At 51.0% G+C, this 13,935-nt stretch overlaps 1 protein-coding gene across 1 annotated transcript in view; it reads left to right on the top strand.

The window, feature by feature from the left end:
* The first annotated feature begins 6 nt into the window (after nucleotides 1–6).
* MAP3K10 (mitogen-activated protein kinase kinase kinase 10) overlaps nucleotides 7–13,935 on the top strand; it is a 15,730-nt gene continuing 1,801 nt past the window's right edge. The window contains exons 1-9 of the mRNA XM_005868838.2: nucleotides 7–274; nucleotides 4,474–4,654; nucleotides 7,633–7,781; nucleotides 8,231–8,406; nucleotides 8,960–9,206; nucleotides 11,165–11,281; nucleotides 13,128–13,302; nucleotides 13,395–13,507; nucleotides 13,839–13,931. Of these exons, the coding sequence (XP_005868900.1) occupies nucleotides 112–274; nucleotides 4,474–4,654; nucleotides 7,633–7,781; nucleotides 8,231–8,406; nucleotides 8,960–9,206; nucleotides 11,165–11,281; nucleotides 13,128–13,302; nucleotides 13,395–13,507; nucleotides 13,839–13,931 (1,414 nt within the window). The 5' untranslated portion in view covers nucleotides 7–111. The remainder of the gene's footprint in view (nucleotides 275–4,473; nucleotides 4,655–7,632; nucleotides 7,782–8,230; nucleotides 8,407–8,959; nucleotides 9,207–11,164; nucleotides 11,282–13,127; nucleotides 13,303–13,394; nucleotides 13,508–13,838; nucleotides 13,932–13,935) is intronic.

Raw genomic sequence — 13,935 nt, 5'->3', positions numbered from 1 at the left:
GTGACCGCAGAGCAGGTGCGCCAAGAGGCCCGGCTCTTCGGAGCTCTCCGGCACCCCAACATCATTGCCCTCCGGGGCGCCTGCCTCAGCCCCCCGCACCTCTGCCTGGTGATGGAGTATGCCCGGGGGGGCGCGCTGAGCAGGGTGCTGGCGGGTCGCCAGGTGCCCCCGCATGTACTGGTCAACTGGGCGGTGCAGGTGGCCCGGGGCATGAACTACCTACACAATGAGGCCCCCGTGCCCATCATCCACCGGGACCTCAAGTCCATCAACAGTAAGTGGTGTCATCCCCCAGAACTTGCTTCCATAGAGCTTTAGGAGGCCAGGCCGAGGTGGTGGGAAGTGGGAAAACCAGAAAACACTGCCGGGGACAGGAAGGGGCAGCAGTAACCTTCAGGGCCGGCGAGGCAGGCCTTGCCCATTAAGGGAGGACAGGGTGGCTCAGAAAGGTTGAAGGACTGCCTGCCTCCCAGGCTAAGGTCGCCGTCGCTCAATAAATATGTGTCTGTAAACACTGTGACAGACCCTGCATTCCCGGTGTGAACAGGGCAGATGCACCCCTGCCCTCAAGGCACCCTGCCCACCAGGACACCAGAGCCCCCCAGAGACAGAGAACCTGGCCTGGTGAGGGTTTCTCGGCATTGGCACTACTGACCTTTGGGGAGGGTGATCACAGGGTCGGTCTTGTGTGTGGTAAGTTATTGAGCAGCATCCTTGGTCTCTACCCACTAGATGCCACTAGGCGTTCCTCACCCCAACCCCACCTCCAGTTACGATAAGCAAAAATGTCTCCAGACATTGCCAAGTGTCCCCTATTGGAGAACCACCTCCTGGAGTCCTGCTATGCCTCGGGTCCAGCTAGCTGAGGCAAACCGGAAAAGATGAGGAAGGAGGAAAAGGAATGTGCTTTATATAAAAGCTTCCAGGCTGCCAGGCCTGTCACAGGCCCTCAAACGTTGATTGGTTGTTCAATGAGGACAGAGACCTGGTAGAAGGGAAGGTTCCCGGGGACCCACATCTAGATCAAGGAGCTTCTCGTGATGTCAGCAAATATTAACTGAGCACCTCTTATGTAGGAGCAAAGCTGGGACGAAGATGGCCATGATTTCTGCCCTAATAATACCTACAAACTAGAGATTTCATTCATTCCCAGATATTTCAGGAGCGCCTGTTGTATGCCAGACCCTGTTGTGGGTCTTAAGGATACAGCAGGGGCAAAATCCTACTCTATCTTCCTCTGCCCCTTCTCACTTCCTTTCATTTCTGCATTTATTTATTCATTCTTTAGTTTGGTATTTACTGGGCTGGATCTTGTGCTAAGCTAGAGGGATCAATGAGAAATGAGACCAGCATGTTCCCTGCACTCACATGAACTGTGAAGGGTTCCCCTTGGCCCTCACATCTCATCTATTTCTGATCCCTGTCAATTCTACATCTTGAAATTTGTTTGAATCCATCCCATTATTTTTTATAAGTTTGTTGCTATGCCCCCACCACCACCTAGAACAGAGGGGTGAGCCTTACCTACCAGGCCTGGCATTCGTACACTCAACAGAGAGCTACCAAGTGTTCAAGGTGTGCCAAGCCCTATACCAGGACTGGGGAATGAAGGAAGACAGACATAGATGGTCCCTGCCTTTATAGATGTTCATGCTCTACTCCTCTGAAATGCTGGGTAAATGGAGGCAGGACTCCTCTTGAAGGCTAGGGCACCTTCTAGGTTCTTCCTCACCCCTGCTGATTTCACATCCTGCAGCTGGGTATAAAGACACTGCTCCCACCCCCAAGTTGTTGTGTAGCCAGTGCCACCTGAACAGAGGGTTGGTAAGACTCTAGGCCAGGACTTCCTGCTCCGGCAATGGGCCTGCTCCAAGCCTGAGACAGAGGATACAGGCCTCCACAGCACAGCTTCCCCCAGTCACCCTCCCCTAAGGAGTCCTCATCTGATGTATCACACTCACTGGTTCTTTCAACCAATAATTCTTAAGCAGAATTAAGCATACTAGGCACTCTCCTAAATTTATAAAAATTTGTAAATTTTTAAAAATATTTTCAATTTATTTCAGGGAGGAAGGGAGAGGGAGAGAGAGAAACATCAATGATGAGAGAGAATGATTGATTGACTGCCTCCTGCCTAGGGGATCGAGCCCGCAACCTGTGCATGTGCCCTGACCGTGTCCTCCTGGTTCATAGGTCAATGTTCAACCAGTGATTGATATTTAGATAAAATTTCCAGAGAGTACCAAGCTCCGAAGGAAATAAAGCAGATTAAGGATGGGGCAGAGAGAGCTCTTTGGATCAGCTGGTCAGGGAAGGCAACATTTGAACAGAGACCCAAACCAAAAGGATCCAGCCTTACAAAGATGTGGGCAGGGCAGAGGTCATGAGGAGGGAAAGAGTGTGCCTTGTTAGAGAGACTGCAAGACCCCAGGAATTGCAAGAGTAGGAGTGAGGCAAAGGTGGAAAGGTAGGCAGAGGCCAGATCCTGTTGACCTTGGGGGCTACAGTGAAGACTTTGGGCATTTTATTCAATGTAGTGGAAGCCATTAGAAGGTTTTAAGCAGGAGAATGACATGATCAGATATATATTTTTTAAAATATATTTTATTGATTTTCCACAAAGAGGAAGGGAGAGAGTTAGAAACATCAATGAGAGAGAAACATCAACCAGCTGCCTCCTGCACACCCCCTACTGGGGATGTGCCCGCAACCCAGGTACATGCCCTTGACTGGAATCGAACCTGGGACCCTTCAGTCCGCAGGCCGACACTCCATCCACTGAGCCAAACTGGTTAGGGCCAGATATATTTTTTAAAGGGAACCGATTTAGGCCCCGCCTGGAAGATGCAAAAATAAAGTGTATGACCATGGGGTTGTTCCCTCTGTCACAGCATCACTCCACAAACAGGAGCAGTGGGGACCCCAGAAGGGAGTATTTCTAGTAGTTGGAGTCACAGACAGTCACAGGAGGCTGCCAGGAGGAGGCGGCATTTGAATCAGGCTTGTAAAAATTAACAAGATTACCAACTGTGTGACCTTGGGAAATGTACTGATCTCTCTAACCCCTGGTTTCTTCATCTGCCAAATGGACATGATAGTAGAATTACCTCATTGTTATTTTGACTGGAGAAGTAACTGGGAAGGGTCAAAGATAAAGAAACAATTATGGTGGCATCACACACTAATAGTAATAGCTAACATTCTTAAAGGTCTTACTGTTGCTTCAGGCAATAAATCTTTGCTACAACCCTATAAGGTAAATATTATTATTATTATCATCTCCATATAACAGATGGAGAAATCTTGGTGTTAATAAAAACAAAATTATACAAGGTTATGCAACTAATAAGTGGCAGAGCTTTAATTCCAGCCCAGGCTGTACCCTGTACACTTTGGGGCCTCTGTTTGATAGGAGGTAGTAGAATGTCATAGGAGTTAAAAGATTGGGCTTTGATGACACATCTGGGCTTTACCTCACCATTTTTAAGCTGTGTGATCTTGGCCAAGTGACCTCATTGCTCTGAGCCTTGGTTTGCTAGTCAGCAAAATGGGTTGCTTGCTAGTTAATTTATGTAAATGAATATAATGAAATGAATACTAATATAAGTGAAACACTTCATGTAATTCTTGGGGTGCTTAGCACTGTGCCTGCCACATAATAATATCCTGATAAACACCAGCCATGATTATTATTAGTATTGACGGTAGGCAGCAAGTAAGTTGGAACCATTCAGTATGCTTCGGGATGTATCAGTCAGATTTTGTCACAATGCTGTTGTGTAACAAACCACCCCCAAAACTCAGTGTCTTCAAACTCCTTGTCATTTATTACTGCTCATGCATTCGCAGGCCAGCTGGAGGGTAAATGACTTAGGCTGGGTCAGCTGGAAAGGCTTTGCTCCGAGGATCTCGCATCTGCCTTGGACCAGCAAGGCATGTTCTGCTGATGGCAGAAGTGCAAGAGGGCAAGCCAGCACACGAGGCCTCTTAAGGCCTAGGCTTGGTACCCTCACTTCTGCCTCATTCTACTGGCCAAAGCAAGTCATCTGGCCAACCCAGAGGAAAGCATGGGGACATGCACTCTGCGTCTTTAGTGGGAAGATTTGCGAAGTCATGTGGCAAAGAGTATGACACAGAAAGGAGTAGAATTGGGGCCATGACATGAGTGCAGTGACCACAGGGATGACAAAGACAAAGGAAACCTTGTTCATCCCTTTGGCTCATGGTTTGTAGCTTCTACTTCTGGGGAGGTTGGGAATTCAAGGCGAACCAAGGCCTTGGCCATCGACCTTTCACTGAGCTCCCCAGCGTCCAGGTTGGGGCCAAGAAGTACTCCTGGAAGGTGTAGGGATTAGACCGGCCACTTGAGGTGGGGGACAGAAAACAAGTAAAAAAGTCCAGCTGAGGCAAGGCCAGGACATGCGGTCTACAGCCCACCAGGTCTGGGGTGACCCCTTTCTTCCTACCCCACAGTCCTCATTCTGGAGGCCATCGAGAACCACAACCTCGCGGACACGGTGCTCAAGATCACGGACTTCGGCCTCGCCCGAGAGTGGCACAAGACCACCAAAATGAGCGCTGCAGGGACTTACGCCTGGATGGCCCCGGAGGTTATTCGTCTCTCCCTCTTCTCCAAAAGCAGTGACGTCTGGAGGTGCTGATGGGGCTTGGGAGGCCTCTTGGAAATGGGGGGGTGAGCAGGGGTGACGAGGGCAGAGTGGGAGGGACAGTCTCCCACTGAAGCCAGGTTCTGGGCCTGGGAAAGTGCTGGCCATGTCAGACCAATAGACGGGTACCAAAGCAGGTCTCTGCTCTGATAGCAAAAGTGGCAGCTGAGGAGGACTTGGGCTGCAGTAAAACAAACACACACAAAACAAAAGCAAAGATGTAGAGATTGGATGTTGTCAGCACGAAAGGCCCTTCAGACACAATCCATTACACAGCCCCAACTTGTCAAACAGGAAGTTGAGACCTTTGGAGACAACCATTCATGCATCCATCCATCCAACCAATAGTGCTGGGTGCTAGGGATACAGCAGAAATAAAAACAGACACATTCCCTGCTTGCAGGGATAGTAAACAAGCACACAAGAAGCTGGAAAAAAGCCGTTTTTAAGAAAATTGTAAAGTAATATAAGTTTATTCACTAGAAAAAGTATTAGATAGCATTATGAGCCAGGAGGTTGACGGAAAAGAGCTCTGAAGGCTGGAGGACTTCTTGCAGAGGCTTTTATGAGACGAGATAATTGAGCTGCATCCTGGATGACAAGACAGAGCCAACTATGCAGAGTTTGGGGGAAGAAGCTTCCCAGTCAGAGGGAACAACTCACACAAAGGAGGTACTGAGATGAAACTAAGATTAGTGGGACCAGAAACAGCTATGAGGACCTGTGTGGTTGGCTAGAGCAGACAAGGAGGAAAGTGGTAGGAAATGAAGGAAAGAGAGCTGGAGGGCCTCTTGAATGAGGCACCAGCCTCTGTTTTATTCTAAGCATAATGGAACGCCATTAGAGGCATTTATGAATGATGCGATCTGACTCAGCATTGGAAAGGCTGCCTCCAGTTGTAGGGTGGAGAATGGATTGTAGGGGAGGAGTGGGAGTGGGAGGCCAGTGGGGAGGCTGCTGCCATCACCAACAAGACTTTGTGGTGGCAGCAAAACTCTTTAACCCAGGGCCTGTTGCTGGGAGAGAGCCCCCACTGAGGCTCCAGATGGAACAAGCAGCAAAGTCATGGCTTTTGGGCAGACAGGATCTCAACTAGAGAGCACAGCCTTTGGGTCTTTGTGGTGGCAGCAAAACTCTTTAACCCAGGGCCTGCTGCTGGGAGAGAGCCCCCAATGAGGCTCCAGATGGACCAAGCAGCAAAGTCATGGCTTTGGGCAGACAGGATCTCACCTAGAGAGCACAGCCTTTGGGGGACGTCCTGAGACTGTCTTCACATGAGGCATCATCTGTGGTCCCAGGCATTTAGCAGAGCCATGTTTCAGTGGCAAGGAACAGAAACCCCAAATAAAAACAAGGCTGAAGTTTTTGCTGTCATGTGAAGCCAGGACTGATAGTGTTAGAGATCCAAGGTCCTATGTCAGGGTCCCTTAGTGGGGGTGTCATTGACATTGGGCAGGATAATTCTTGCTTGTGCGATACTGTCCTGGACTTTTCAGGACAAAGGTATCCATGGTTCGAAGCAGCCAAACATCAGTAGCACTCCCCGGTCGTTGTGACAATCAAACATCCCCACAGGTTTCCAGGAACATAGGAAAGGTGGAGGATCATGCCGCCTCTAATTATAAGCCCCTCTCATGTTCCTCCACCTTGCATGGCCTCCATTCCCAAGTTCACCTCATGGTCCAAAATGGCTGCCTGCGCTCCAGCTTTCATGTCCACATTCCAATCAGTAGAAAGGAGAAACGATTAGCGGGGCACCTCTTCCCTTTAAGGATACTTCCTGGAAGTTAGTTGCACACTACACACCCTGCTACATCCCTCTGGCCAGAACCAATGTCATGTGGGCACAATGAGCTGCAAAGGAAGATGGAAAGATTATTTCAGGCAGCATATGCCCAGCGCAAATTCACCAGCACTGTCACTGAGAAAGAGGGGAGGCTGTCAGCTGCATGAGGGCAGGGGTCGCATCTATCTTGTTCCAGTGCCTGGAACAGTGTCTGGCACACTGGATACTTAGGTACATGTGAATGAATGCACGTGGGGATATGGCGGACATGTTAGGCACTGCATAAAGCAGCGGTCAAGATCCAGAGGAGCACAGCTTACTAGAGAAGATGGGCACGCAGGTGGTTGTAGCACAGAGATGCACGCTCTGGTGCTGTGGAGCCATTAGGGACATTGTCGTGAGCATCAGGCAAACCTGAGTTTGAGTGTGGCTCTACTGCTTACTAGCTGTGTGACTGTAGGCGAGCAGCTTAACCTTTCTGAGCCTACAACTCTGCTCATCAGATAAAATGGGGATCATACCAAGACTGCCTTCCAGGGCTGTTGTGAGGATTACTGAGTGCCTAGGACAGTGCTAGCCATAAGAAAGTACTTTATAAATGTTAGATAGTGTTAACTTGTTTTTATGGGTAAGTGCCACAGGTTCTATGGGAGCATAGAGGAGGGACCTCTAACCCAGCTTTGGAGGCTGTGAAATCAAGGAAGGCTTCCTGGGAGAGGGAGCACCTGAGTTGAGACTGAAGGGACAGTTACAAAGGGAAAAGTGTTCTTGACAAAGGGAACAGCCTGTGCAAAGGCCAGAAGTTTGGAAGAACAGGGCTTGTTCAACTCAAGTGTGGCTGCAAGATGAAGCTGAGGTTGATATGGAGGCTGAGAGTGCTTACAGGTGAGCTGCAGGGGTCACCCAAGGTCAGGGCTAAGAAGGGTGGGCACAGGGGACCCACTGAAGGTTTCCAGGCAGGGGCAAGGGAGGAGAGAGCAGAAGCCAGACGTCAGAGAGCAATCTCGGCACATCCATTTGCGATCAGGGCAGAGGAGGTCAAATTGGGTGGTTGTGGCCTCTTTGGCCAGGCTGAATGTCGGGGTGAGGGGGGCGCACCAGGGAACTGGAGGCAGGACTGGGGTATAAGTGAGGATTGGGGTGGATTGTGCATCACCCCTCCCTCTCCCCCACCTGCAGCTTCGGGGTGCTGCTCTGGGAGCTGCTGACGGGTGAGGTCCCCTACCGTGAAATCGACGCCTTGGCTGTGGCATATGGCGTGGCTATGAACAAGCTGACACTGCCCATCCCCTCCACATGCCCCGAGCCCTTTGCCCGCCTCCTGGAGGGTGAGCCAGGGCCCCGTGGAGAGGGAAGGCTCAGCTTGGGTGGCAGGGGCCCGTGGGTCCAGACCTCGCCCATTCACACCCATCCATACCAGTGGGCCCAGGGGTGAGAGAGAAGGGGCTGGACCCATCAGACAATGACTCCCCCACAGTTGGCTCCATGGCCCCCAGACCCTTACTCTGGCCGGGCCCACAGTTCTTGAGGGCAATCTGGTAGGATTCATTTGCCCTAGGATCCCTCCCTGATCCCTGATTCTATCAGCAGTCAGAGATCAGGTCCCTGGGTTTCTCTCCCAGAGTTTCAGAGTGAAAGATTGCCAGGAGTTTGGGTTTGAATTCCTTCCCCTCAGCTCCATGGAAGCTGTCTGTGTACAGCCCCTTAAAGTCCTGCCTTTCACTGAGCAGGCTGATGCCCCAGAGCATGACCACTGACATCTCTACTCCCACCCCAGAGTGCTGGGACCCAGACCCCCACGGGCGGCCAGATTTCAGCAGCATCTTGAAGCAGCTTGAAGTCATAGAACAGTCAGCCCTATTCCAGATGCCACTGGAGTCCTTCCACTCACTGCAGGAAGACTGGAAGCTGGAGATTCAGCACATGTTCAATGATCTCCGAACCAAGGAGAAGGTGAAGGCAAGGGGCAAGGTGGGAGGGATGGACAAGACCCCTGAGTTCTGATGCCTTGGGTGGGGTAGAGTCCCTTCCCGAGCCGGGGCCCAGGGACCCTTTTTTGTCTAAGAAAAGACAGCCTTCTGTTAGTGGATTAAAAAGAAAAAGGCACCCTGCCCTGAAGTGCTTACAAGTGATACTACCTGAAATCGGGGGTTAGTTTTAAATACTACAGCAAAACGAGAGGGAGAGAGAGGAGAGAAGGAAGGGGAAGATTTGCAAAGTACGGACAATTGTTGGATGATGGGAGCATGGGGACAGACTGTTCTCTCTGCTTTCATGGATGTTTGAAGTTTTCCTAATTGAAGAGTTAAAAAATTAAAGAGGAAAAAAAAGACATTCTTTCTTTGGGCTAACACAGTCCCCGGCCCTGGCACCCAACTTTTGTGCCCCCAATTTGCTCACACAGCAGGACACTCCTAGGCAGGGCCCCAGCCAGACCCCTCAGCCCTGGGTTCATCCCAGGGGCAGAGGTAGCCAAGCCCTTCCCCCAGCCCCGTCTCCTCTCCAGGAGCTCCGCAGCCGTGAGGAGGAGCTACTGCGGGCGGCCCAGGAGCAGCGCTGCCAAGAGGAGCAGCTGCGACGGCGAGAGCAGGAGCTGGCGCAGCGTGAGATGGACATCGTGGAGCGGGAGCTGCACCTGCTGATGTGCCAGCTGAGCCAGGAAAAGCCCCGTGTCCGCAGACGCAAGGGCAACTTCAGGCGCACCCGCCTTCTCAAGCTGCGGGAAGGTGGCAGCCACATCAGCCTGCCCTCTGGTACTCATCTCTGTCAGCTTGGAGCGTCCCTAACCCAGAGTTTATTGCTTCCTTTTTTCTTTTCTTTTAAAAATATTTCTTAAATATTTTTTTTATTGATTTCAGAGAGGAAGGGAGAGTGAGAGATAGGAAACATCAATGATGAGAGAGAATCATTGATCGGCTGCCTCCTGCACACCCCCTACTGGGGATTGAGCCCACAACCTGGGCATGTGGCCTTGACCAGAATCGAACCCAGGACCTTTCAGTCCACAGGTGCTCTATCCATTGAGCCAAACCAGCTAGGGCTTTTAAAATATATATATTTTTAATGCTAAATACCATACACACACACACACACACACACACACACACACACACACACACACAAAACCACCAAAAACTGTACAGCTTAAAGCATTAGTATAATCACCCTACAGCCACCCAGATGCCCTCCATGTGCCCCCTCCAACGCCCTGCAGCCCCCTGAGAGTAACCTGTCTTGACTTTCAGGGCAGTCACTTCCTTACTTTATAGTTTTGTCTCCCAACTATTTGCTTAATATCTTTTACTCTGCCTCGTTTTCCTCCTTGCCAATAATTTGTTGAGGACACATCATTTATCCTGTTCCCACAGTCTAGATTTTGCTGCTTGAATTGCCCAGTTTTCACTTCACAGGTCCCTATGTCTCCTGGATTTCCTACAAATTGGTATTAGGTTAAACCATATGAAATTGCTGATGTTCAGCCATTTTTGATCTACAAACATAGGTTTCACATGGATCTCAAGGCTTAATTAGTTTCAAGTTTAGGTTTGATTTTATTTTTTTTCAAAGACTGCTTCCTGGGTGATGTCAGAAGGCTCATTATGCTGGTTGTCTCTCTGTGATGTTACAGCCACAGCACAGTGCCTAGAACAGCACCAGCTCACAGAAATGCAAGCCACATGTGTGATTTTAAATTTTCTAATGGCTACATTAAGAAAGGGAAAGAGCCTGGCCAGTGTGGCTCAGTGGTTGAGCACCAACCTATGAACCAAGAGGTCACAGTTGGATTCCTGGTCAGGGCACATGCCAGGGTTGCAGGCTCGATCCCCAGTTGGGGCATGCAGGAGGCAGCCAGTCAATGATTCTCTTTCATCATTGATGTTTCTATCTCTCCCTCTCCCTTCCTCTCTGAAATAAAGAAAATTACATGTATAAATATGTGTGTATATATATATATGGGAAAGAGAAACAAGTGACATTTTAATAATATACTTTATTTAGCCCAATATATCTAAAATGTTATGGTTTCACATATAATAAATACAAGAAAGACTTGTTAAAGGAATATACCTTTTTTCCCCATACTAAATCTATGAAATCCAGTATGTATTTTATATTTATAGCACATATCAATCCAAGGTCTGAATTTTCATCAAAAATACTTCACCTGTCTTTAGACTTCATAAAATATTGAAAAAGCAGATTTATACACCCAGGTTGTTCCATACATGCTTCATTGTTTCTAATGACCAAATTTGCATATTCGCCTTTAAAAGTAAACTTAAATTGCAGTTAAATAAATAAAGGTAAAACTCTTCAGTTCCTGGTTATACAAGCCACATTTCAAGTGCTCAATTGCCACATGTGGCTGATGGCCACCAGAGTGGACACTCAGGCCTAGGTTCTTAGTGAGGGCAGCCGCTCTCAAACCTGAATGTGTATCAGGGGTACCTGGAGCACTTGTCCCTCCACAGTTAGATGTGCCTTACCCTCAAAGCTGCTAATTCAGGAAGGGCCCGGGAACATGCATTTCAAGATGCTTCCACTCAGTGTTGATGCTGCTAGTGTGGGAGCCACACTTGGAGAACCACTGTGATACGAATACAAAATGGCGGCACTGCTTCTATGCTCCTAGAGGGAACTGCCCTTCTGTGAAGGGAACTGCTCAGGTGACCCGTGGAACCGTTTGCTTAGGGAAGTTTCTGTTTTGCAGGCTTTGAGCACAAGATCACAGTCCAGGCCTCTCCAACCTTGGACAAGCGGAAAGGATCCGATGGGACCAGCCCCCCCGCAAGCCCCAGCATCATCCCCCGGCTGAGGGCCATTCGCTGTGAGTATCTCCCAAGGCCCTGACCAACCCATCAGTCAGCAGACTTCTCTGAACACATTTTTTGCACCAAGCGGGGGATCAGCGGGGAACAAGACAGGCAGGGTCCCCTCCCTCATTCTCATGGGGGAGAAACACAATGAACACATCATCAGCAAGCAGACAGGATCACCTTTTTAGGGATAAGCACTATAAAGGAAACCAGGGAAGGGAATAAAAGAGAAGAGTTGCTGTTTTGTATCAGGAGGGCCTGTTTGAGGCGCTGGAGTTTGAGCAGGGACCTAAGTGGTAAGAGCAAGAGAGACATGCAGAGATCTGAGGAAGAGTGTCCCTGGCAGAGGGAACGGCAAAGGCAGAGTTCCAGAGGTGGGAACAAGCATGGCATGTGTGTCGGCCCAAAAGGCCAACTTGGCTGGAGTAGAACGATCGGGGTGCAGAGCAATAGGTCAGGGGTTCAACAGGGGCCAGATCACGCTGGGCCTTGAGAGCTGGATAAAGAACCTAGATTCCATTTTAAAGGTGACAGGGAGCTCTGGAGGGCTGTGAGCAGGCAGCAATGTGAAAAGACATACCTTTCCCTCTGGCTGCCGTGGGGATGTGGATGGTAAGAGGGCAGGAGTAAGGGCAGGAGACAAGTGAGGTGATGGGGGCTGACCCAGGGTAGGCCTTGGAGGGAGAGATGGTCACAGTAGGGGCTGCCTGGCAGAGGTGCAGCTGCATGGGTTTGCTGATAAATTGGAGGATATAGGGCTGACTCGACTCTTGTTCTGCCCCATCATTCACCCTCAGCCTTGCCCCACACACTGCCTCCTGCACACCTCTGTTTGGGCACCAGCTTTGTACCAGGCCTGGAGGTCATTCTCATGGGAGACACAAAGACAAATAACAGCCATGCAGTGGAGTCAGTACTGGTATCAGGGTGCCTTCAAAGTGTGGTAGGAACAGAGAAGACACAGCCTTCTGACTCTCCAGGGAACAAATTACTCCAGAGCTGGAGGCTTGAAGGGCATGCAGCCAACCACGTCAGGGAAGGGACTGAAAAGGCACAGAATTCCAGGTGAAGGAACAGCCTGTGCAAAGGCATGGAGGTGTGGAAGCACCCACCTGGGAACCTGTGGACATGGGGTCCCAACCACGGCACTTACACCCTCTGCCTGCATATCCCGACTCTAGCTCTCCTCCTTCCTTCCCTCCCTCCCTCCGCACCAACCACACTAGCCTCATGCTGTTCTGTGCACATCCCGTGCTGTCCAGGCTCAGGGCCTTGGCATTTGCCGTTCCCTCTGCCTGAAGTGCTCCTCTCCCTTGTATCTTCTTGACTCACTCACCACCTGGTCTTTGCCCAGTTCTCTCCTCCCACGGGAAGCCTTCCCCAGCCACCAGGGCCCTGTCCTGCCTCATGTTTCCGGCAGCACTTGCCTCCTGCACAGATGACTTCCCTGTGAGAGTCGTGTTGATCCTCTGAGGCTGGGGTTCATCTGCGCTGTCCACTTCTGTCTTTTCAGCACCTGCCACAGGTCTTGGCACAGAACAGGTGCTCAGTAAACATTTGAGAATGAGTGGATGGTTGAAGGGTTAGGCTGTGAGGAGTGATGGAAATGAGGCTGAGGAAGTCAGCTGGGAATGACATGAAGGGCCTTGAATGCTGACCGAGGAGCTGGGCTGTCGTCCTGGGCAGTGAGGAGCTGTGGAAGGATTTCGAGCAGAGAAGGGTCATGATTGGAGTTAGAATCCAAGATCCTTTGAGCTTCCAGGTGGAGGATGAATCCCAGGTGGGGAAAGTGAAGCTGGGAACCCAGCAGGTCAGACTTTCCAAGACCCAGTAACCAAGTGGCTTTTCTCGGCCCAGTGACTCCTATGGATGGTGGTGGCGGCGGCAGCAGTGGCAGCGGTAGTAGCGGCAGTAGTACCTGGGGCCGCAGCGGGCCCCCAAAGAAGGAAGAACTGGTTGGGGGCAAGAAGAAAGGCCGGACCTGGGGGCCCAGCTCCACCCTGCAGAAGGAGCAGGCTGAAGGAGAAGAGAGGTATTGGTGGCTGGAGCCCACCCCGTGCCCTCCCCCAGGCCCATGGCCACCAGAAGGCCCACCACCCGCCCCCAACTCTGTTTCCCCTGCAGGCTGAAGGCCCTGGGGGAAGGAAGCAAACAGTGGTCATCCAGCGCCCCCAACCTGGGCAAGTCCCCCAAACACACCCCCATTGCCCCAGGCTTCGCCAGCCTCAATGAGATGGGTAAGAGGATGAGGGTGCCTTCAAAAGGGAAGGGAGAGGACATTCCCTGGCTGAAGGGGACACTGCCAAGACAAAGGGGTTACCATCCCCAGGGTTTCCGCAGGGAGGGGATTTCATTGGGCCAGAGTGCAGAAAGCATTCCCAGAAAGGGGACAGCCCGCCCCTGGGCTGTGGGCATCACTCCCAGGGGCAGGGGCTTTAGGGGAAACAGAGCCGAAAGCCATGCTTAGAGGACTTGGGGGCTTGCTGTTTGAGGGATCGTGGGGGCAGTCCCTTGCCTCCAAGTCCCCAGGGACGCCTGGAGTCCAGTGCCCGCCCTCTCTGGTTGCAGAGGAGCTCACGGAGGCAGAGGGAAACAGCAGCGGGCCCCACTCCCCCCACAGCACCCTGGCCTACCTCGAGGTGCCGCTGCCCAGCCGGCCCTCCCC

This window comes from Myotis brandtii, unplaced genomic scaffold (assembly GCF_000412655.1).
Source record: "Myotis brandtii unplaced genomic scaffold, ASM41265v1 scaffold277, whole genome shotgun sequence".
NCBI classification, from domain to species: Eukaryota; Metazoa; Chordata; class Mammalia; order Chiroptera; family Vespertilionidae; genus Myotis; species Myotis brandtii.
Note: the sequence above shows the minus strand (reverse complement) of the source record. Positions and strands in the feature narration are given on the sequence as shown.